Source organism: Mustela lutreola, chromosome 2, assembly GCF_030435805.1.
Source record: "Mustela lutreola isolate mMusLut2 chromosome 2, mMusLut2.pri, whole genome shotgun sequence".
Lineage (NCBI taxonomy): Eukaryota > Metazoa > Chordata > Mammalia > Carnivora > Mustelidae > Mustela > Mustela lutreola.
The window spans coordinates 83,209,810-83,235,134 of record NC_081291.1 but is presented as its reverse complement, the minus strand read 5'-3'; the positions used below and the strand labels follow the sequence as shown (position 1 = coordinate 83,235,134).

The 25,325-nt window shown below is 41.6% G+C and overlaps 2 protein-coding genes across 10 annotated transcripts in view; one reads left to right on the top strand and one right to left on the bottom strand.

Moving 5' to 3' along the window:
- THRB (thyroid hormone receptor beta) overlaps positions 1-22,513 on the bottom strand; it is a 384,236-nt gene extending 361,723 nt beyond the window's left edge. For 3 of the 9 annotated variants that reach the window (XM_059162471.1, XM_059162484.1, XM_059162481.1), the window contains exon 1: positions 21,537-21,666. The gene's annotated coding sequence lies outside the window, so the exon portion shown is untranslated. Of the gene's footprint in view, positions 1-21,050; positions 21,156-21,536; positions 21,786-21,982; positions 22,079-22,424 lie in introns of those variants that run through there. The other 6 variants (XM_059162472.1, XM_059162482.1, XM_059162483.1 and 3 more) reach the window with 5 other exon arrangements.
- LOC131824482 (uncharacterized) lies at positions 21,087-25,023 on the top strand. Its single transcript, XM_059162485.1, has 2 exons — positions 21,087-23,427; positions 24,879-25,023. The coding sequence occupies exon 1, from the start codon at positions 21,087-21,089 to the stop codon at positions 22,026-22,028; it is 942 nt and encodes a 313-aa protein (XP_059018468.1). The 3' UTR covers positions 22,029-23,427; positions 24,879-25,023.
- The last annotated feature ends 302 nt before the right edge of the window (positions 25,024-25,325 follow it).

Below are 25,325 nucleotides of genomic sequence, written 5' to 3'. Positions count from 1 at the left end.
GGATTAAATGAGTTAATACATGTAAAGCATTTGGAATAGTGCCTGGTACTTAATAAGCATCATAGAAGTGTTTGTTAAATATATAAAAGATTGGCAAAATTATGAATCAAATCCAGGTTTATCTGGTTCCAATGTATATGCTCTTAACAAAGGCTCTTCACCATGTTGATCTCTCAAATGTTTGAAGGCAGCTACCATACAGCTGAAGTTTTTTCCTTTTCCATAAGCTCCTTTTACCTCAATGGTCCTTGATGTTACGTGCTTTCTAGAATTATTTCCATCCTTTTGGCTTTTGTCCTAATGGAAAAGTAGGACCCAAAATTGCTTCAATTACAGCCATCTCCCTAGATTTAGTTAGCAAAGTTGTTCTTCTAATGTAGGAGTTTCCATGTGGGGTGCCCAGAGCAGAAGAATCCACATTATCTGGCAACTTGCTCAAGATGTAAATTCTCTAGCTAGAATCTAGACATACTGAATCAGAAACATGAGGAATAGATCCCAGCAATCTATATTTTAACAAGCCCATCAGGTGATTATGATTCAGCTTAAGTTTGAGAACCACTGTTTTTAATGAAACTTAAGACCACAGTACTGGTTGAAGTACCTACATTGCTTATTAGCTCATGTTAAACTGATGATTGGCATTGTCCTAGAATTTGGCCCTCAACGTGTATCTAATGTAAGGTTGTGGTTTTAAATCTTCCTTTAAGTCCTCTTGATTTGGACTCACATTGTCCCAGCCCCTCAAAATCTCTCAAATTCAGACTGTTTTGAGATATACTGGTTCTCCCCTCCAGCTTTGTGACCCCCGAACATTTGATAAGCATGTCATTCATTTTTTCAATGGTGTCACTCATAACATTCATATAGAGCTGAGGCAGAAGGCCAGAGGTCCTTGGCAGATCATTCGCTTTCAACCTGATGTTAATCCATGAAGACATCCCACGCATATGGTTGTTCAATTTGTGAACTTTCCTATTATCAGACTGCTTTATCTCCATCTTATTCAAAAGAACACTATGAGAAACTTGCTTTGCTCTAAAATCCCTAATAAAATCTCAAAAGAACCCACCAAAAAACCCCCCAAAACAAGCAAGCAAACAAACAAAAAACTCCTTATGAGTAGAGAAGATGTAGATCTTCATCTGAAGTGTCCCTTTGTTGCTTTCTTTTTCCTACTCTTCCTTCTCCCTCAACCAGGAGAAAATGGCCTATAACCAGGCATGGCCTCAAAAACCTGTCAGCTCGAAGGCATAGCTACTTAGACCAGTTCCTTTTAATTTTATACTATAACTTCTTCTCCAGGTATGACCACTCTTTTCCATATTCTTACATGGTAGGCTTTTCTTTCATTTTTTTTTTTAAGATTTTTATAGAATTGGAAATTGAAGCTCAGAGAAGCTAAGCTACTTTCCTCAACATTCCACATCAGCTAACTAGTAGGGACATCATATTTACAGGCAGGTCTGTCTACCAAGATCCATATTTCACATCCATGTTACATTACTACATTATATTGATACTATTAAAATTGTACAGGGCAGGACAAAAAAAGAGAAGATGTTCAGATGATCTCTGAGACTCTCTTAACCTTCATTCCAAAGAAAAGTGAGCTTCATTATTGATGATCAAAACAACATATATCTCAGCTACCACAGTGGTAACATGTTGTAACATCTACAAAGATCTAGCATTTGGTCCCCTTTTACAAGAATCCCTGAAGGTATGAGGACACGTATGGCCACAATTCATTTTGCCCTGAAGACTAGAAGCCCCTAAAAAAGGAAAGTCAACTGTGTAAGTGGTTAGAACACAAAACCAATTGTCTCCTACTGCTCCCTCTGCCAGTCTTCACAGAGTCAAGTCCTGGACTTGTTGAAGAGGTGACTCAACTCTTTATGGAAAGAATGCCAAAACCAACTGTACAAAAGCTTTCTTTCTTCACCTCCTTAATTCTTGAGGACCTTATAGTTCCTTCATGTAATATAAGCAATTATGAGCTTCCAGGTTTGGCAGACAGTTGAGTAATAATGAAAGGGAACATTACTCAGGTCTTCTCGGAGGCAGATTTCAAGGGAGTCCAATCAAATGATGGACAGAACAGTCCGTTTTCCTTGGTGGAATAAGAAACACAGGCTTCATTGATCTTCCAACTGCAGTTTTGCTCTAGTGTGACCTCTTTGCCAAATTCTTCTATCTCCCTAGCTTGGACGACCCAAAGGTGCTTGCCTGTCATTCCCCATTTGCCTTTTCCTCTCACATATAGTCTATTTCTTTTCTTTCTCCATGACAAGAGGCTGGCCAAAGCTTCCTGTGAAGATAAGTATTGTAACTGAGAAATAAAGCACACCATGAAGTCCAAGTAATAAATTACACAAATACATACAATTTTGTCATTTTAAATATAGTAGAAAATACTGTCTTTCAATCTTATTTTGAAATACTAGCATCTTCTTGAAAGATTTCCAACTGTTTTGATATTTCAATTTTTAAAATATATTATGTATTTATACACAAAGTCTCAGAACTCAGAACACCAAACACACAATAAAAAAGTCACTAAGTGTTTTGTTTTATGGGATATTACACTCAACTTGCCAATAAGGAAACACTCTTTCATGGTCTTCTTGATTTACTGCTGAAATTTCTGATTTGCTATCAAATCAGAACAGGCACAATACCCCTTCAAAAGCACAAAATATAAAGCCTAGAGCAACATAATGAGACAAATCTCGAGGATTTAATCCTCCTTAGGTATGGGCACAGGCTAAGAAAACACATAACACTCAAGCAATTGTTTTCGAATTGTTTTTCCAACAATAACAGATACCGCTAATCAATCAGGTCTTTACTGCTAAGCCTAGAGATCCTCCTAAAATTCTTCTCAGGCGCACCAGCCACCAAAACCTACTTGAGCTGGCACAAAACTATTTGCCATCCTATGCTTTGTGATAAATCTACCAGTTTGCAGGATTTATGATTACTGTTTTCCTTAAGTTTCTTATGTGGGGGAAAAAATAAACTACAATAATTCAAATACACAGTACTTCCAGCAAGGATTCTGTCATTGATACTTCATCCACACAAAACAAAACAAAACTCCAGTTTTTGGATGGATCAGAAGACTGTGGCAAAATATGTGTGCTGTGTATAGGTAACTGTGGAACTGGAGGTACAAGGAGAGGTTTGGGCCTCAAACATGTAAAGATGAGCACAGTTAATTCACAATTAATTCACTTTGGTGCCTGTTGAAACTTTCACTTTTCTTACTAATTTGAAAAGTAGAAATATAATAAAGACGAATGACCTAATACAATAAACTGCACTTTTTCATTGAAAGAACATAACATATATGATAAATCAAAAACAACTAAATTAATATTTGTTTTTCTATATAGCTAATGTTCTTAGAACAAAATGTCCTCTTTGGCAAGACCCTCAAAATTTCTCATGTTCTCACTGGTCTTGAGGATGGCGGGCTAGTTTACACAACTGTAACCATCACAAAACAAATTTTTTTCAAGCAACCAAAAATTGCTAAAAACACATTATGACAAATAGGAGCACTGCAAGTTGATATTGAACTCAGTCTTTTATTTGATAAAATAGAAAGACAACTTATGAAAAAAAATCAAACCCTAATCTTGAGTAAGTTACTATACTTAGAAATAAATAAATGTAAAACGTTATTACAAGTGCTACTATTTATAATATATCTAATACTCTTTCTCATTGATTTTTAAATCACATATATTTAGTATATATTCAACATATGTTCATATTCCAGAGGTACTCAAATTATGTATTTGAATATATATTTTATTTTCTTAAAGGGCTATTCACTAGCAAAAAGATTAGTTTCGGATGAAAAAAACAGGATAGTTTAAGAAAGTAATCAAAACCACATACTTTAACACCTATATGTGAAGGAGAATACTTGTTATCTCACCATTTTATAGCATGGCAAATTATTGAAAAATTCACCCCAAAGACAGCATTCTCAAAGAATATGGACACCATTGATTTGTTTTCATTTTAGCAACATGACGATTCTATACAGTTCACATACCTATTATAGGATAACAAAAACATGTTCACTGTTCCTTCAGAGTATATTTGAAATAATTTTAATAAAATATTGCTTAATAGCTCATTCAAACACTCAACACTCAAGCAAGCCTTCATTACATCTGAATCAGGGCCTCTACAGATCTAGGAAGTTCAGACAGAGCTCTTAGGTTCGCCCAGCTGCTGCTCTCACTGGCGAAGACACTTTCAAAGACAACTCATTGTCTGGCGCAGATCCCGCCTTGCGAGATTGGAAGGGCTTCCCTGTAACCATGTCTCATCCTGGCATTAGCACCCTCCTTCACAAAGCGCCTTGGTTTCACCCCTGAGGACTAGTTCTTTCCCACACGTGGTGAAATCTGATTCTCCAGGTCTGCCTCGGCTTCACACAGACCTGTGCTTGAAGAGTGACATGGTTTTCCTTCCTTCTACAGGGTGCTATCTTCAGAAGGATTAACACTACAAATTTAGACAAGAACACCTTTTGCGAGTTTCACTATCTAAATGTCTTTGACTCTCATTAAGCTTTGTGGATTTGGGGAAGTAAATTTCGCATTTTAATTTATTGTTTCAATGGTTGCCATCTTCAATCAGAGAGACGGGAACAAAAAATTAAAATGGAAAATTTACTTTTCAAAATCTGCACAGCTAAATGAATGTTGAAAAAGTGTAAGTGATTGAACTTCCAAATCATTTTTTGGCAAAAAATTTGACATTTTTTAGCATTTATGCTTCTGAAGATATTAAAACTAAATCTGCACCATCACTTTTGGGTCACCCTGGATCTCCTATAATCTGGAGAATGTCTTCTGGGTTCCAAATTATTATTCCCTTCAAGTTAACCTATGTGTTTTGGTCAGTCTACAGTTGTTTTTTCTTGATTTAAAATGAACTTTTCTCTAAAAGTGTCTTTTTCAAGATTTTGAGACATTCTCTGATAGTACTTTATTTTCTGAAATTGAGTGAAAAATTAAGATTCTTACTATTATTCACTTGTAGTTCAGATAATTTTAACATACATAAATGCTATGTGGACATTTTTACTTTTTCAGGAGTCTGAATTAGAGAGTATAATCTCATAATCTCAGGTGAAAAAAAAGTGACCAAACTTCATCAAGTGTATATTTCTGATTTTTTTTTAAACACTGATCAATATATATAAAGAGATATATTCATTCTTTACAACAGTGGTTTTTAGTGATTTTTTTTTAACTGTAACCCCAGCCAAAATTCCACTTTGTAATAATGACCCAGGACATACATACAAAATGTGTGTCTGTGTGTCTATGATATGAAACCAATGTTTCCAAAACATGTGCTATGCTCTAATATTTTTGTTTGTTTGTTTTAAAGATTTTAGTTATTTGTTTGACAGAGAGAGAGATCTGAGAGAGAGAGATCACAAGTAGGCAGAGAGGCAGGCTAAAGAGAGGGAGAAACAGGTTTCTCACTCAGCAGAGAGCCTGACATGGGGCTTGATCCCAGGACCCTGAGATCATGACCTGAGCCAAAGGCAGAGGCTTTAACCCACTAAGCCACCCAGGTGCCTCTAATAATTCCTCTTCTAGTCTTTTTTTACTTAAAATTTTTGCGGACTGTGACTCATTATGCTGATTCAAGGCCCACTAATGTGCTGATAACCATGTCTGAAGAACACTAAATTAGGTATAAATGGGGATAATCAACTGTATCAGCATCAACTGCTGCATCAACTCTTTCACGCCTCTGGATTCTGTATGTTTTTTACTGAGAAGTAGAAGGTGGATACAGATCAAAGCAGTCTCCACCTCCAAAGGGCACATGAACACTTGGAGATCTTGTTGAAATGCAGATTCTGGTTTGGCAGGTTTGGGGTGAGGCCAAGATGCTGCCCCTGTAACCAGCTGGAGGTTGGGGGGGTGTGGATGCACTGCTCTGCAGGCACCACATTCTGAAAGAATGGAGGGTGCAGAAGTCAGTCTGAGGGGACAGGGATGGACAGAAGTAACCGCACGGGACACGCCACCCCCTTACAGCTAACGCTGTCAAATCAAGGGCCTCCACTGGTGCTGAGGACACCCCAAGCATTTCCAGAAGCTGCAGACAGCCCCTCAGTGCGGCCAAACAAGGAGGCCTCCTTCAGCAGATCTCCCAGGGACATCAGAGTCTTTATAATCCTCTCCACAGTGGCCATGATGTTTTTTGGTTTCTTCATAACCAACCCCAGCCAAAAAAGCTGGGGCAGCACAACCCTGTTTCTAATTGCTTGGAAGCCCCTTTGGAAGGGATTGCCTAAAAATGTGGACAACTGTTAGATGATGTAAAGCAGGAAAAGCGGAAGAGATTCTGGCAAACCAAAGTGTGAGAGACTTATTAACATTTCACTTCAGGAACTTGTTACACCGTGAAACCTGCTTGTCCAGGTGGACTGTGCTCATACAATACTTCTGAATGGGACAGAAATAAATCCTGTAGTTTAAAGCAAAATAATGTCCTAATTTTAAGCCATATAGTTAGAATTCCCAAACTAGGAAAGACTGTGCCAGTAATTGGAACTGTTCCTGGTACAATACTGGCTTTCTGTGCTTCCAGCTTCCAGAATTTAGGGCATACATGTATTGATAAAATAAAAATATTCATCGTTTTGATGAGGCTGTCTTTTGTGTTATCATTTTGTATATCTATCTGAAGGGACCAGGGAATGTGTTGCTCACCACTGTACCCGAGTATAAACCTGGCACATCGCTGGTGCTGGAAAAATGTTTGATAAGAGAATGAGTGGGTGGACATAATTTAAAAAAATAATATGTAACATCTTACTATGTACTTTGTTCACTGATTTGCCATTAGTGTTTGCTTTATTGAACTGAGCAAGAGCTTTTACAAAGGGGACAGAAATGAGAGGTGGCATCTTCCAAATTGCAGTTGTCCATAGTGCAAGTAGGGAAAAGAGAAAGGAGGGGAGGAAAAGAGAGAGACAGACCAGGATGGTGATTCTGAATTCCTGGCGAGACTATGGGCATGGGAAGGTGGAGTAGGAGGTATATCAAAGTCAACTGAGAAAAATATTCACCTTTCCCGGATTTTGGAATGCCTCTCCTGACCCCTCCCATTAGGACTAGGACAATAATAAATGGGCATCTATAACTGATGAAGATGGGGGGAGGGTGGGAGTAAGATTTGGAACTAAGGTCCGAGGCGGTGGTTTTAAGGTGGACAGTTAGGATTCTCAGGGGACACTTGGCAATGTCTGGAGATATTTTTGATTGTCACAACCCAAGACTGGAATGCTAATGCATCCAGTGGGTAGAGGGCAGGGATACTGCTAAACACTCTGCCAGACACAGAGCAGCTCCCCCAAACAAAGAATTATATGCTCTGAACTACCAATCACACCCAAGCTGAGAAATCCTGCTTGGGGAGGTGGGGGTAGTCATGGCACAGACAGGAATAGACGTGATCAGGAGAGAGAATGGACTCACCAGACCCACTAGGCTAACTCAGGTGAAGAGTAAGGTCTTAGAATGAAGATAGTGTGGGAGAAGGATGATGGGGCTGAGCAAGAGGGTAGGAAGTCTGGCTGTGTCTCCTGATTCCAGGGATCCTTCTCTAGTCAATCCTAGATCAAATGCTGGTGGGGTCAGCTCCACTGCATCAGCTCAAGGCAGTTTGCCCCTCTGAAGAACCAAGCAGAATGTAAAGGAGACCTGGGGTGCAAATGGGGGTTTAGGACACCTTGCATGGTAATATGCCCATGACTAGAAAGGCTTAAGTGTAGTAGAGGCTGCTGGCGCCCTGAGCCCATAGCCATGGGCACCACATCAGGGCCCACCAGCATGTCTTGTGACTGCCAAAAACTGCATTCCTTTGCCTGGAGGTGTGCTCACAGCTGCCCAAACGGCAGTCCTGAAATACCAGGGAATCAAATGCCTCTGGAGGCAGTCCTTAACTAACGTCTGACAGGTTTTGGTGAGTAAATATGCTCTCTCTTGCATCATGGGTGGCGTAACTATGAAACACATGTCCCACACTGTCTCCCAGAGTTCATGTGGGAGATTAAGCTTCAGGTGCCCACAGTGGTAACTGGTTTGAAAATGCCACCTTATTGGCTACTGTCCCTGCCGTGGCTGACTTACCCATTTCCTGTTGGTGTTTTCTTGATCTTCCCCCCCAAAATAATATGAATATGAATTTTCATCTTCTGGTCTGCTTATGGCAAGTCTTCTGAAAGAATATTGGGCTGGCAGCCCCTTGAGTCTCACGTTCCTCTGATAAAAGAGCTGAGTCCTCTGTTTTTAGAGGGACTGATTTTTCCATCGTTAAGGTCCATGAGCACAGAATCATTGGGTTCCTCTGAGCTGCAGGCACTGGTCCCACTTCTTTCAGACCATCAGAAACACAACTCCAGGCACATTCCTTTCTCTCCCATTGAGAGAATAAACAAAACCACATCTTTTGCTTAAGGATGGAAAGAAATGCAAACATAAGCCCTATGAGTTTCAGATGCCCCTAAAGTCAAACTTCGGCAAGAACTCAACTAAGTAGCAACACTTGACTCTTAGAGGGGGGTCTTACTCTAGTACTGGGAAGAGGCAGAGATGAAGACCAACCACAGCCATGGTTCAAACGGAACTTTAATGAATCACTGGTGGGGATTTACAACCACAAAATAACAAAAATGAAACAGTTATTTCAAAACCCTGCTAGACAAAGAAGAGAAGTGAATTGTAAACCGGTTCTGGGCAGTGTTAAATCATTTATCTTCCATGTAATGGGAACTCTGAGACACTAAGATCTTAAGAAACAGAAAAAGTCTACACAAAAGCTAGGTGTTGTGAAAAATGCCACTGCAGCAACACGTCCGTCCAAGAGTCATGTCTCAGAATGTTGTCCCCGTAGAAACTCGAACCCATCACTTAAGGAAGTCCTCGTTGTTATACAAGTTGAAGAATCAGGCTGCCAAGTTCCAGGTCTATCTACAGCAAGCCATTCTTATGGGCTTTTCTATACAAACCCTCAGAAGCCACTCTTCTCGGATTGTGGGTTTTTGCTGGGTTTCACCTTTGCAGAGAGCATCTACTTCGTGGCCCTGATTTCTTGTCAACTTAGTTGAGGAAATGGGAAGATCTTCTATCTCAGTTCTTATGTGTGGATAGCTTTTTCTTTCTTTCTTTTTTTTAAAGAAAAAGGAAAAAGGACAGCAGAGCTTTTTCCTGCCAGACAACCTATTCCCTTATTTATAATGCAGGACAGCAGGGCCTTGTAAGTGTATATTCTAGTTCATCTGAGGACACACACGTTGTTCATTTTAAAATTAGATTCATCCTGATTATATGAAAACAGCCTACGTGTGGTTGGTCAAAACAGCAAGAAAGCCTTACTCAGCACCCACTTTCTGGGCCTACTTTCTAGACTCCACTAAACTTGTTCCACACACAGTCCCTGCCCTCTTGGAACTTGAAATCTGGCAAAGAAATATCTATTTCATTGACTGATATGAGGTTTGGACACTGCACAGTGAAGAAATAAATATAGTAATTGACTAACTATGTAATATTACCTTGGACAAAGGGGTGAGAAAACCTGTCATTGAAATGGCATGTTTGAAGCAGGGCAGAACTAGAAAGAATTTAGATCTCAATCCTAACTAATCAGGGCAGGGTTTTGGGAGCTCCTCAAATGAAGGATTTGGGGGAAGCTGGGTTAAAACAGAAGCAGATATCCAACTCAACACCTGTGTGGATGTCCAGCACCCCACATCCTGATCTCTCTCCAGTGCCTCAGCCGTCAACCAATCCAGGACCCACAACCCTCAGTTCTCCCCTCTTCACAACACACTTGGCCAACAGAGGTGTGTGTGTGGGGGGAGAATTTCTTCTCCTTGCTCTGTGATGGGACTTTAGAATGAGACATTACCGGCACCTACACTGTGAGTCACCCGGACCCCAGAGACCCCGGTGATGGGCCAGTAACAAGTTAGGGATTATTCAGAGAATTATTTCTTCCCTCTTATGGAATATCAAGAATTAATTAGCTGGATTCTGTACCTGAGAGGCATTTATCAGGATTAACTTCTTAATATTGCAAAATTTAATTTTCGAAAGCACTGCAAAATATTTTATAAAAATAGGCTTGTGGAGTTGAAGACAACCCTACCCAGGCTAATTTAAAAGGATACAATTACTTCTTTTTCTTTCACATGTCCTCAGCATGACATTTCTTATCACTGGTTAGCCTTATTTCTTAATAATCCAAGATGTATGTGTTCTTTGCATTTCCTTACTTCTTAGAATAAGACACTTTAATCATAATTAAATAATAAGGTTTCCAGAAAGGTAAAATATGCATAGTTAGAAGGAAAAGGCTTCTTTGTTCTTTTCACTTACCTCACCTTTATTATTCATGCCCCTCTTACATTTCCTTCAGGAGAGGCACTTCTATAGAACACGCTGAATATTTGATAAAGCACGTTTGTAATTTGGAAAGAAAACAAGCAAACACCCCCTATGTCTAAAAAAAAAAAAAAAAGAGGGGTCTCCATTGTAGTCAGCAACAATAAGATAAATACTAGGAAAATTGGTATTTTTAGTCAAGATATTATGTAATGAGTCATTTATTTAAACAGTCTGAAGTTCTGTAAAATGATTCCAGGAAAATGGCTTCAGTACCTCTGTCAATACATCAAGAATCAGCTCTGGCCTCTGTTTCCTGATATCTCTACTCTGAATTTTGGTTTCCCTTAGAAAATCAGCGCTCTAATCCTGTGCCAGTACTATCAAGATTGATCGGCAAACTCCCAATACTATGCGCATTTTATGATCCACATAAATCTACCAAGGCAATAAAAATGATGGTCAAAGACTACAAGGAAAAGTCGGGTCCAGCAAGATTAAAGATCTTTAATCTTTAATAAACGAATAAGAAGGAAGTGAGGAAAGAGAATTAGGTCAGACAGGAGGATGGTACCGTACCAAAGAATAGAAAGGTTTACCTCATGACCATCAAGATGTTTTCGTCACTGGTCAGTGCCTTCAGAAGTAACAAGACAGTGATGTGATACGATGAAGGCCAGATGAGAGTTTAAAAACAGAGTAGTACATGGGGAAGACAGCTCCCTGACCACCAAGGACTTCCCGCTCCTCTTTCGCTGCTCTAGAGTCATCATGGGACAGCGGCTGTCAAGTTGGGACTATGGATCCCGCTTCACTTAGGTGGGGACACACAATTTGTTCTCACCACTGGAATCTGTGCGAAATGGTTTTGTATCACTGTCAAGCCATGGTAGTGAAGAAGCCAATGTATTTCACTCTCTCATTCCCTTCCAGGGGTCCGATGCAATGAAGACATGATCGTGGCAGCCATGAGTGGAAGGAGGAGCCCAAGACCAAAGGAACTGAGACTCTCCCGAATGGCTGTGGAGCATAGCTACCAGTCAGGAAGAGCAGTTTTCAACAGCACAGGAGTGAAAAATAAACTGTTTGTTTTAGCCACTGTGCATTCTTTATTTCAAAGTGAAGTGTTTTCCTAACCTCTATATATGTGGCAAAATTAAAAAAAAAAAAAAGGAAAGTTTCTCGATCACTCGAAATAATGCAGATAATTTCTTTTTGTGTGGAATTGGGTAAATTGCATTTTTTGGGCCTAAAGTCATATTATCCAATTATAGCAGCTACTAGCCAACTTGAAATATGACTAGTTAAAGTTGAAATGTGTTACAAGTCTAAAGTACACACCAGCTATTGAAGATTTAATACAAAAAATTAAAACAGCTCATTAATATTTTTGTATTGATTACAAATTAGTAATAATTTGAATATATCAGGTGAAATAAATATATTATTGAAATTGAATCCACTGGTTGCTTTTATTTATTTGTAATGTGACTATAATAAAATTTCAAACCACATATGTGGCTCATATTATATTTCTATTGTATTCCTGTCAGCCTAGTAGGGATTAGCAAACCACAACCCATCTTCTGTTTTTGTAAATAAGGTTATTGGTACACAGACATGAGCATTTATTCACATACTATCTACAGCTGCTTTCACACTATGACAGCTGAATTGAGTAGTCTCAGTGGAGATTGTATGTCCTGAAAAACTGAAAATACTATATGGCCCACTATAGAAAATGTTTGCCAGCCTCTGCACTAAGGATAACTTTGAGATTACCTAATTTATCCAGATAAATTTTACTGTTTTATGACTAAGAAAATTAAAACACAGATAAGTGAAAAGACTTGTCCAAAATGGTTTTATTCTCAATTTGGTAATATTTCCATAATGTCCCATTCATTCATTCATCCATTCATCTTCTCTATCCATCTCTAATTTTGATCATTAAAGAAATAAAATCTCTATCACTCAGAAAATCAATACTTAATACTAATTAATGAATTTGAACACAACAATGTCAATAATTCAATGTAGCTGTGTAGGAGTACGTTTCTGTCTGACTGGGAACTGTAGACATATGTATACAATAGCAGAGAAACCCTTGAGTAATATTCAGCTATGAATAGGCTGTGAGATGGTCTTTAAATTAAGCTTTATTTGAAAACATTCTAAAGAGAATCTATCATGTAATCTGCTTTCAAATTAAACTTGAAATTCTCCCAAATGTAGAGCCATCTTGCTAAAAATATTCATTATTGGAATTAACTTAGAAAAATTTTGCCACATCTTGGAAAAAGTGAAATCTGTTCCCAAAGACATCATGGCAACATATAACTGTCTCAGTTCTGACAGCCTTCATCTCTCAGTGGATTATTCCAAGAGTCTCTAACTGGGCTCATCATTTCTAGTCTCTCTCCCATTGAAGACCTATCCCAAAGAACGCTTCTAAAATAAAAATCTGACTTTCTGAACATTCTTTATTCTCTTCATGCTATTAAGACAAAGTCTAATTTCCTTACTTCCTTACTTTATGTTCCTTACTGGCCAAAAAAGTCTCCACCGTGTGACTCCTACTTGTTCCAACAACCTCATTTATTGTCCATTGAGCATCAGTCAGATCTGGCTTCCTGCAGATTCCCAAAGGGTTCACACTTTTACCCCACTTCATATGTTGGTGTATGGTGTTCTTACTGCCTAGAACTCACCCCACTCCCAGGTCCGAGTTCTCACTGAGTTCTTACTTACTCCATCATAGAACTTATTATAATTGCCTGTTGAAGTATTAATTCTACCATCAATACAATAGCTAATATTTAGGAACACTTAGCTGTGGGTCAAATGCTACCTGATCCTATTTAATGAGAAACTGAGTACATGCAACAAAGCCAGGTAAAACCAGGCTTTGAATGCACACATTCCCACTCCACAAACCTGGTTCTTTACTCTATACCCGTGGTTTGCAGGAGGGGTGATTTTTGCCTCCCACAAGACATTTGGCAATAGCTGGAGACACTTTTGATAACTGCGACTGGGGTATGGGCGGAGCTATTGACGTCTAGTTGGTAGAGACCAGTGATGCCACTCAACATCCTACAATACACAGGGTAGCCCTCTATGGCAGAGATGGTTGAGGTGGAGAAACACTGTTATACACCAAATTAACTTTTGTAGATTGCCTCAGGAATCCCTGAGCATCTCCATAGCAAGGATTTTTATCATGTCTCTTCACATTTTACCCTGTGTCTTCACACCTACCACAGACCTGGGCACCCAGCAGATGTCCAATGCATATATGGATGGAGACGCGTGGATGATGGGTAGTGGTACAGAGGTACAGAAGGAGAGATAGAAAGATAGAGGAATGGAAGGATGGACAGGATTAAAAAAAAATAAGTTTACTCATTTTAAGGCTTGATTTTTTTTTTAAAGATTTTATTTATTTATTTGACAGAGAGAGATCACAAGTAGATGGAGAGGCAGGCAGAGAGAGAGGGAAGCAGGCTGCCTGCTGAGCAGAGAGCCCGATGCGGGACTCGATCCCAGGACCCTGAGATCATGACCTGAGCCGAAGGCAGCGGTTTAACCCACTGAGCCACCCAGGTGCCCTTTAAGGCTTGATTTTTGTGGCAACCTCAGTAAATATAAATCCAAACATATATTCTTGATTAACAGAAATGAATGCATGTAGAGTACATTCCAGGGTATGGAATGTACTCTTAACAATACCTTGTGTTTATGAAACTATAGAGTGTGAGATCAAACTAAGAAGCCAAATGCCTAGGGGTTTTGTTGTGTTGTGTTGTGTTTTTGAGTTGCCTCAGGGGGACAAGATGTTTTTCAAATCCCTTCCAACTACTATACTACAGGATCAGCTGATATGTTCATCATCCACATAGGCCATAACTGAAAGTGTTTTTTTAAAGATTTTTTCTGTGTAAGGTTTCCCTGGTTCTTTTTTTTTTTTTTTTTTTTTTTTTTATCAAAGGACAGATAATACAAGAATATACAACCTTATACTTCCCCTTACTATAGCTATAATTCAGATACAAACACATTATTCCAGATCTCTAGATGTTGGGATTGGAGTAGAAATTATAGTGAAGCTTAGGTGAAAATTCAAAAAAGCAAACAAAACCACATATGGCAGAAATAAACCATTCTCTGGCAATTGTAAATTAATACATCTAAATATCAGAAATAAAGTCAAGAAAAGATTATAATATTTAAAAAGTAACAGTAATTTAGCATGATTTTTACATCATTGCAAAAACACTTCAACAGTGGTAACATGAATCAGTGTTGAAAACAAACTGATAGAACTTTTTGTGTGAAAAAGCAGCAAGGTTCTGCTGTGGGGGCTGAAGCTGCTCATAGGAGTGATCAGTTATTATAAAATGTAGTCAGAGCTCAAAACAAATGAGGCTAATTTTTTAAAGTGTAATGCTGTGAACCTCACAACTTCTTGCACTGAACTTCAGCCATTTGAGTTTTTACACACACACCTGCACTCACACACACAAAGAATATGGTGACCAAGTAAGTTTTGTTACTTGGTCTCCCTCTTGGAATTCCTAGTACAACCTAGCATAAACAACAACAACAAAAAATCTCTGAAAAATTCTTGCATTAAGTTGTTAAACTCATGATTTCCCAAACAGAATTGACCATAGAGTAACATAAGTAACTAGTTAAATAAGTAAAATGTAAAATAAGATGAAGATTTGCCAAAATATTCAGGAATATGGATGAGGACTCAAAGTGATGACAGGGTTTTTAGCCTGGGAATCAGTGTGGCTGTGGCATTTCTCACCATAATTTGGAAGCTGGGCCTGGGAACCACAGCTGAAGCCAGAGACAAGCACTGCCTGTTTCACTGTGTGTAAGAACATGACACACACTTGTCACAGAGGCAGATTCTGCTTGCACAGACACGCAAGTTGCTGACACACTTTTGCATATTGGAGAGAAATATGAAAAAGTTGACCCAAACCCAGGAATGTCAGAATCATTATCGTCAATCATTATTTTCTGAGCACCTATTCTGTGCAAGCATTGTTGAAATCTGAGAAAACAGAGTCTAAAGGGGAAAAGTATATCTGAACCATCTTGAGAGCCACTGAACAGTGTACATCATGAGTCAGAATATTCCATGGGTTCCTGAATGTCATGATCATGCAAAATGCCACAAAAACCATGACTATCTTCTCTACTCTTCTCAACAAAAACATTCCTGAAACCCCCGGAAGAGTCACAAAAGTGTATTTTCCAAATTAAGAAGATATACCTGCTGTCAACTGGTATTCCTTTGTCCAGGCTTTTACTTCACTCAGCTTATCACGCATGACTTTCTGAATAAACCCCACGGAAGAGAAACCATGATGCATGGAGCCTCTCATTTGGAACTAGGAAGTTGAATGAGGAATTTAGTTTGGATCAGTCCTTTCCTAGTTGTTATCTGTTACTGTCACTCAGCACATACGCCTGTATATGTGGTACACAGTTACACTGTTATATACACAGTACACATTATAATATATGTTGTTATGTGTTACAGGCAGATATGTTTATGTTAGAGTGTCCAACTATCATAATGGAAAGGCTACAATAAGCTTCTGGGGACACAGAGTCAAGGTTTCTGGGTCTTATTTCCAGGCTCTCCTAACTTGCCGTTTGGAAAAGATACCTAAGTCCACAGCAGAGCTCAGTTCCTCACTCAATAAAAATAGTACTGCACAAGAACAGTTGCCAGCACATAAAGTCTCCAAAGTCCCTTGAAATTAGGACAGTATGGACCAAACAACACAAGCACCAGCCTAGCTGTCAGTTGGCCAGATTGTTAAGAGAAGCATATGGAAATACATGATCTGTGACTCAGTGATTTGGATCCTTCCCCCTCCCCAACTTCTTAAACATCATAATTGACTAACAAATTTGAGAACTTAAGGTGAAGAGTGAACATCCTTAATCAGAGATTCACTGGTGTAAATATATTCAATCCCACACAGGTTGGATACCAAGGGAATTCTGGCGGAATCCTACTGCAATTTACATGAATTCACATAGGCTAGAGAAACCACAAAACAATCAACTCCTCAGATAAAAATAACTTGATTTTGTCTAGGGGGCCCTATGAGGATGCCCAATGGGCATATCTATTCTATCACAGTGGAGACCATTTCTTGATCCCTTTGTATTAATACATGCATATTGTCTTACAGGTCACTAGGCAGCACACTGAGCTGCAAAATGACTGGCGGAACCAGGCACATAGTAGGTACACACATTTTTGTAGATTGAATGAGAAATCAAGTCAAATAATCAAAATTACTGTAAATAAAGCAAGGAGTTAATTTGCCATCCTTTGCTCAACTAGTTCAGACACTAGAACAAGCCCTTCTAGCTATGATATAGACATATAATTCAATCCAGGCAGCGAACATTCAACTTGGGCAAAACAAAGTCCAAAGATGACACTTTAATACCAATATCAGAAGAGACAGAGAAGCACCACCCCTTTTCCCTCTCCCGCTCAGTCTTCCAACAAGTGTTTCCCTGTGCCCATGTGTCCAGGTCTTTGCTAGGTGCTGGGGAGTCAAGGATGAATAAACCCATAGTCTTTCGTCCCAGTTTAGAGGGGGAGACAAATGCAAACAAAACCAAAATGCTCTGCAGGGTGATAAGAGCTATAGAAACTAAAGCAAAGTGTCAAGATCACTTGTTCAGGGGGTTTATGGCCATAGGGTCATTTTCAAGTACCTGGCTGTCCTGTCCTCTCAGATTGCTCTAGTCAAAAGCTGGCTGAGACACTGGATATTTGAGAAAGTCGGCCTAAAGAACATGTTAACCATTCATTCCTCTAGGTTTTCTGAGCTCTATTTTTGCACTGAGGACAACTGCCAGAATCTCCACTGCTGAACCACAGCAGCTCAGACTCCTAAAGACAAACTCCCACGGGGTTTCTTTTCATCATTATGCCTTCTGCATTTTTTATTCTCATAAAAGATGACCAAACATTTCATTTTCTGTACAACTGAAGTTCAAGTACTGGCCACCCCATGATTTGATATTTCGTGGAAATACATACTAGTTGCCAGACCCCATAGTAAGCCCTCTACAAATGTTACATGATGTATCCTTACAACTTTAATGCATACCTACCATTTCTGGACCCTGTTTTTTCCTGCTAACTTGGCCACTGGGAAGCTGAGAGCTTAGCAATATCCCAAAGCAATAAACACTTAGGATTTCAGTTTAATTATCTTTACCCCTGTATAAAATCTTGATCTTTCTTCCCCTACCACTTTACCAATGTCATCATTTTGTGGGATTTTTTACTATGCATTTTTGCAGACACATTTCTGAAAGTCCCTACTCTATAAACAAAAACAAATTACTATAATCACCCATTGTAATTTCATTTTTGTCTCAATTGTCAAAAGAGTTCCCATGAATAGCTCATTTGGAGATGACTGTTTGGGTATCACACCTTGGTCCCTTGAAAATGCAGATAATGCAGTATTTCCCACAATCTTCTGGTTCAGAGTCTGTTTATGGAAGTGTGAAAAGAGGCCAAGGAGAAAGGTCGAATGACTTTACTTGCAACATCCACTCACCAGCAGGTTCTTTTCAAATCTACCCCTAAGGGCCCTTTCAGTCTTGTAGTATACCCTGACAGTCCGATTTTGCCCCTGCCACAACTGCTACTTTTGTAGAGCAACTATACCACCACAGGCCCTTGGTCCCCTTAGGCTTCCAAGGCCAAAGGCACTGCCTGAACCTGCTGAGGGAGAAGGCACTGCTATCATCAGTGATGTCTGTTCCCTGGAATTTCACTCTTAGCACTGACAATGCCTCTGGAACTCATCAAGATTCTGTTGATCCCCAGGAAGTTGAAGGTCAATGTCTTCAGGGAATCAAGGTAAAGTATAAGACAAACTGCTGCAGAGAATTTCTGTGCACTCCAGGCAAATGACCTCAGGAAGAACATGCAGAAATAACTCGCAGCATTGTCACTTTATAGAATGGGACTACCTTTCCTCTCCGAAAATAAAGAAGGTCAGGGGGAGACAGAGATAAAGACTGAACCATATACACAGGACACACAGACATATACAGGCACAGGTCTTGATGTACCCAGTTGGTACCCACTTAGGATGCTTAGGTATTTTTAAGAATATGTTTGGGCATAACCATTCATTTATTTAACAAAGATTTCTCCAGCTCTGAGTGCCAAGCACTATGTAAGATGCTGGAGAACCACGAGTTACAGAGGAAGTCAAGCCTCTTTCTCATGGACTCTAGATTCTAGACAGGGGGATAGGTCTTCAACAAGTACCAACTTAAATGGCAATTCAGATTGCAAATAAGATCAAGGAAGGAGGAAAAAGAGAAAGAAAAAGAAATAAACTAAAAACAGTATGATGGTTCTAAGAAGGAATGAGGGACTGCCCTTGCTGACATGGTCATGGAAGGGCTTTTTAAGAAGGTGACACAAAATCTTAACGTTACAATGACAAAAAGGAGCTAAAGAAACCAATCACCCCTACTCAGATTTCCATCAAAAATATGAGCTTACTAAAAAAACTCCAAAAAACAAACTTGCAAACCCATTTGTGCCTCCACACATGCTGTCCTTCAAACAACTGCAAAGATACCAGGAAAGAAAAGGAATCCACAGCTCTCTCTTCTCCTAAGGAAATTTTAAGAAATCACCTTTTCCCAAAAATGCTAGATTAAAAAGAAGTTGTCTTGATTTGTTATGATGGCAAAATAAAGAATCTAAAAGGGGAGAAGTGGAATGTTTATTCCTCTTGTAAATTCAGTTACTCCATAAAACAATATTCCAATGTCAATAAAATTATGCCTTTGCATTATAATGCCAACAGGAATTGCTTCATTAAAAAAATAGTTCTAGGGCTATATTTAGTAGCACTTACTCTCACTCACTAAAAAAGAAAAACAAATCATATCTACTACCAGATGGTCCCACTTCCAATATATATCAAACTTTGACATTCATTAAAAATAAGATTCTGATAGTATCAGTTTAACATGTACAAATAATAAATGATTGTACATCAATGCCTCCCCATGTAGTACCCCCAAACAAATCGCTTACTATTGAATTTCTGTTAGCCTCAATTAAAACCCTTAGCCAATTGGCATGAAAACTCCTAAAAACATCCACTGTTCAAAAAGCTTTCTCTTTAAAAAAATTATTTATTTATTAACATATAATATTATTAGTCCCAGAGGTACAGGTCTGTGAATTGCCAGGTTTACACACCTCACAGCACTCACCATAGCACTTACCTTCCCCAAAGTCCATAACCCAACCACTCTCTTCTTCCCCCTTCTCCCCCTCCCATGCCCCAGCCCTCAGTTTGCAAAAACCTTTCTCTTTAATGTTTCTTAGTCCCTGACCTGTTTCAGAATAAGAAAGGTAAGCAGAAGTGAATTAGGGAGCAGATCAGTCACTGTGAATTTTCAGAATGAATCACGGAATATTCTGACTAAAATGCAATTTTTATTACTTTGTAATCTAGTACGTGCTACATAGTATTAAACTGCAATAAACATACTAAACTAAAATAAAGCCAAATAGTGTAAAGATATTGCTCAACAGGTCTACATGATCCAATACATTTACCATTATAAAAACTGCTGTGCTCTATCATTAACACACTGTCCAAGGAATGCTTCAGTTTTTGAACTTCAAAACTGGTCTTTAAAACTGCATCTCACTTGCACCTTAGACCACTAACAGGCTAAGAGGAAGACTTTGTTTCAAACTTATTTACCCACGATTAGGCACAGTATTTGAATCTTCACAAATTTCAAACATGTGTGGAGAAGGGAGGGTGGAGAGTCTGAACTCATTTGTTCAGGTAAACTCTTTACTCTTTCTTTTACTCAGTTTATGAATTGTTAAGCATCTAGACCCTCTCTGTAAAATTTCCCATTTGGGGAAAATTATACATTTAACCTTTAGTAAACTAAAAACAAACAAACAAACAAACAAACAAACCAACCCATGAATTAGCACTAATATTAATCCAACAATGGATTAATATCCATTAATTATCCAACAATATCCAACAATAATCACTGGGAAATCATCCTCCAAAATGACAACCGCAGCTAAGAAGAAGCGATCTATATTAGGGGTAAAAAACCAAAAACCAAAAAAAAAAAAAAAAAACCAACAGAAAACCTCCCCTAGTTTAGTCCTCCTCCGCAAGAGGTCGGGGGGGGGGGGGGGGCCGGGAGGCCGGGGCGGGGGAGAGCACAGCTGGCACAACTCCTGGTTGCCAGAACCAACTCGAGGCGACCCAGAGGAAGATGCTGCGTCAAAAGAGGAGCAAGGCAAAGAAGCGCGACCCAGGAGGCTAGCGAAATCGCCACCGAGTCCCCGAGGAGGCGGGGAGAAGCCAAGTCGCCAGGCACCGGCAACAGCGCACGCCAACATTCAGGATTATTCTCCTTTCCAAACCCCGGAGTTCCGGAGCAGGAGAGAAAAAAGGGGGATGAGGGACCCACAGTCCCTTTAAACCGCCTCCCGCTCCGCGCCGCCCCCCCCCCCCCCCGCCGCCGGTGTCTGCCAACCTTTTCCGAACCCCCGTGTCACAGAACTTCCTCATCATGGAAACTTCCACTCGGTTCGGCGCTGAGGATGCCAAACTCCATTTCACAAGGAGCCTGTCAACAGCTGGGCTTGGGGGTTTGAGGAACGGAGCCGCGCGATTGGAGCGGGCCCCCAGCCACCCGGCTCCACCACTGCCCACGCTGGGTCTCCCGGACTGCCGCCGCGCGGTGCCGGAGCATGAGGGGCACCTCCTCCCGGACCCGGGGTGCAGAACCCGGCGGAGGCAGGTAACGCGGCGGCTGACAATCCGCCACCCCCCTACCACACACACACTCGCCTGCCCGCCCGCCTGCGCGCCCAGCTTCGCCGCCCGCACCCCTCAGGTTTCCGCGACACCCCCGCCGCCAGCCTGCCCACCCTTCTGGACAGTTGGAGCTGCCGCCCCCTCCTCCTTCTCCCCCTCCCCCACACGCCCCCGCCTCCGCGCAGTCCTCTCGCCAAATTACCAGTGCCCTCGAGACGGTTGGGTTGAGCGCCCCTGCCCGGGGAAGGCAGCCTGCGGGCGCTTGCCCCGAGCCCGGGGAACCGAAGGTCTCCTTTCCAAGCGCACTCACATTATTCATGCAAAGTTAATCCCCGCCGCGTCACGGCCGCCCGCCCGAGGATGTGCGCCTTCCTTGGCCAAGCCCCGCAGTCTCCACCCTCCTCCGCCCCCTCCTCCCGGCGGCGGGGTCCCGGGGAGCGCAGGCGACGGGACGTCGCGCGAGTCCTGCAAAATGTCAACTCCTTGGGCGAAGAGAGGCGGCCGCCGCCAGGGCCGCGGCGGCCCTCCCCGGCCACTCCACTTTTATAGGCGTAGGAAGCGAGTGTGGTCCGGGCACCCGTGTCCCCGCCTCTCCGGGCCCCCCGCGCGCCCGGCCCGCCCCGGCCAGCTCTCCGGGCGCTGCCTTACTCGGGGCCCGGGGCGCCGGCTCAGTGCCGCGTCTGCGAACCGGTGACCTGGTTTCCCCTTCAACCCTCGCGGCGATCCCACTCGCGCGGCGGCGGCGGCGGCGGCGGCCAAGAGCAAGCAAACCCGGCTCCGCCAGGGGCGCAGCGAGGAAATGGCCTCCCAGCGGCTCGCCCCGCCGCCGCGACCGTCCGGAGCCGCCCGGCTGGCACCCGACGCCCGCCGCTCGGCCCGGGACCGGCGCCCAGAAGTGTCCGCCCCTCTGCGCTCGCGGACCCCTACCCAGCGGCCCACGTGCACACCGCCCCGGGCGGGCCGCCTCCGCACCTGCCTCCCCAGGTTCGGGCGCTCCCTCTCCTCCCCGTCCTGGCCGTGCCCTCCACCCAGGGTGCCCTTCCCAGAGTGGCAGTGTTGCGGTGGTTTGGTTGGCCGTGCGTCCACCCACCCGGCGGCGTGCGCACCGAGGTTCGGGTTTGGGCGTCATTCCTCTGGTGGGAAAAAAGGAAGAAATGGGGAACGAGGGACAAGAAGGCGGGGGACCTTCCAGAAGCACGGGCTTTTCTTTGCCCGGCAAGACCTGCGCGGCCCCTGCCATCACGCTCCTCCCTCTTTCTCCAAACCACTTGTGGCGCGTGTCGGGCGGGCAGAGCGCTCTGGCTCCTCCTGGGGCCTCCCACGGGCCGGGTAGTCTGGAGTTCCCTTACGGTCACCCAGCCCCCTACCCCCCATCCCCCATGATAGTTTGGAAAATACCTGACTTGCCTTCGAGCAAGACACCCCTCCGCCCCAATTATGCACATCCTGGAAGATGTGTGCAAAGTTGAGACACTCCACAGGTTCCAGAAGAGCAGCCCTATGATTTTGTTCTTGCCCTGGATCTATACAAATAAAACCCGGAAGACAAAAGTAATTTATACTCTTGAAGAGTTATGCCCCAGGCAAATATGAATTTTTAAAATGCCCCCCCGCCCCCCACCTCAAGTCTAAGTCTTGAAAGCCAAGGGTTTTTAGGTTGGGAGAAAATGAAGCGGGCAGCTGCATTCTGGGCTAGAAGAATGCTTGTAAAAATATTGAGTACCCAAAAAGCTAAAAACTGCAGTCGGTACGAAACTATAGTTGCAAAAAAAAACTATTTTGACGAGAGAGCACAATTATTTTCTCGTGGAGGATATTAAATCAGTTCCTACTTCATTATTCAATATACACATTTATTCGTACAGCAATGAGATAGAGCTATAACGATTTGTATCCTCAACTGCCTGAACAATGTATAGATGATTTATTGGAAACTTTTCCAGATTTCCAGCCAGTGACGTGATTTATTCCAGTGTCTTGTGAGCATCCCACGGAAAGGGGCGAGAAGCCACCACCCTAGCGAACAGCATTAACAACCACAACTGTCAGGAATTCGGAAACTGTTGCCTAAGCCTGGATGCACAATATTTCAGGTACTTCAAGAGAGAAAAGTCGCAGACCTCAAGACTCCCTGGCGAGAGGGAGCGGCCTCCCTCTCCACGGACCTTAAATCCCTTCGGTTGTCGGCGATAAATCCGGGCTTGGTTTTATTTTTCCCTTGTAATAAAGCTATACCATATAGGACTTGCGGGTTTTGTAGCTGGACAGAAGTTGTCCTCCCTTGCAGGCAAGTTCCTGGGCTTTGCTCCAAAGCTGCCCTGGGATGTTTTGGTTGGTTTGGAGGAAAGCTGTGGAGTCTGCCCCCCCCCTTTTTTTTTTCCAAATAGGCGGCCCCCTGGTGGCTAACTGTGGGTGAAAACTCTGGCCACTGAGGAAAAAGCTTGGCTCTAACAGGCCAGGAAGGTTGACAGCCTGGTGTTCACAGGGGCCATGGAGCCATGTGAATTACTTAGGAATTGGGGGGGGGGAGGGGGAGGAGTAGGAGGAGTGTGATGCCAACCTTCTCTCACAAAAGTGGATAAGAGGCCCTAACCCTGTTGGAACTTTGATTTTTTTTTTTTTCTTTTCCTGAGTATAACTTGGAGCTAACTTTCTTCTTAAAAGGAAACATCATACAGAGAATGAAGTATAACAAACACTGTTGCTTCCCTTTGTTCAAATGACTTTGTTTTTCTGGTCTCATTTTGCCTGGAAACTTCTGAAATAAAGAGTAAATTACAACATGAAATAAATAGCATGATGTTATTCAAACAATTCATGAGACTATGATTGTAACAATGTTATATAACAATGGGGGAAGGCAATTTTAATGCAACATTATTGAAACAACATGAACTACTAAGGATTCCATGAATTGACCCTCTGATGACTGACTGCATGATGGCAAACCAGGACTGACAGCAAAATGAGGCATTTGTTTTTCTTAATTTTCACAAAGGCAGACAATGGAGGAATAATTTTCTGGGGACCCGACTGAAGGCAAAAATACTATTCAAACTTTAGAGCATATGGCCCCATGTTCCAATCTAGCTGCTTTGAGAGGGCACATCAGAGCCATCTGTAAGACATCCTCATTACCAGGATCTACAAAATCCAAGGTGCTGCCTTGGATCAAGGAAGAAATTCATTCTTACATGCATTCATGCATCCATGGCTGGGCTAAGAAGATAAATAAAACCTGAAGTCCAACAAGACTGGGATTAAACTGAAGCCAGTGAGGCCCGTGGTACAAATACAGGGCCCGAGCCTGTCTTTAAACTCCTGATATATTGTTCACCCCATAAGGCTTCCTGTAAGAGAGGAAGTCACGGGGCAGGCATGAGATGATTAATATGATCATGTCTGGGAGTCATGGGACATGGTCCCAGCTCCTTGATTAAGGGGCTGCTGTTTACAGGGAGGATCAGAAAGGCCTAAGTAAAACAAGTATGTCATTAGCTGGAAACTTCAAAAATTCTCTAGTTACATTCTCTTTGTTTTCCAGATGGAGGTAGAAGATTCTGAGGCCTCAGGGCAGGAACTAGCAAGCCATCTCGATCACGATATGGAAGAGAACAAGAGCACTCATATTCAACTATTATAGTGATTGAGTAATCAACTTTTCCATATTAAACTACTGAAATACCCAAGTTTATTTGTTGTGATAGTTCATGTTATCCCAACACACCTATCAGTAAAGCAAAACTTCACCAGAGCATAACTTTTTTTCTTTAAATAGATAGTTAAAATAATAAAATAGGCTTATGTACATCAAAAAGGATATGGCTCCAAAACAAAAGGCTATATTTTAAAAAGTTCAGAACAAAAATTTTTAAATTGAAGTGTAATTTATTTACAGCAAAATTGGCAAATTCTAAGTGTTTAGTTTGATTAATTTTTACATTTTTATACCTATGTGTAATGACCACCCAGAACAAGATAGACATTTCCA

Excerpts from the sequence above, each read along its gene's own strand:
- LOC131824482 (XM_059162485.1), top strand. The coding sequence starts at position 21,087 with ATGGAAACTTCCACTCGGTTCGGCGCTGAGGATGCCAAACTCCATTTC.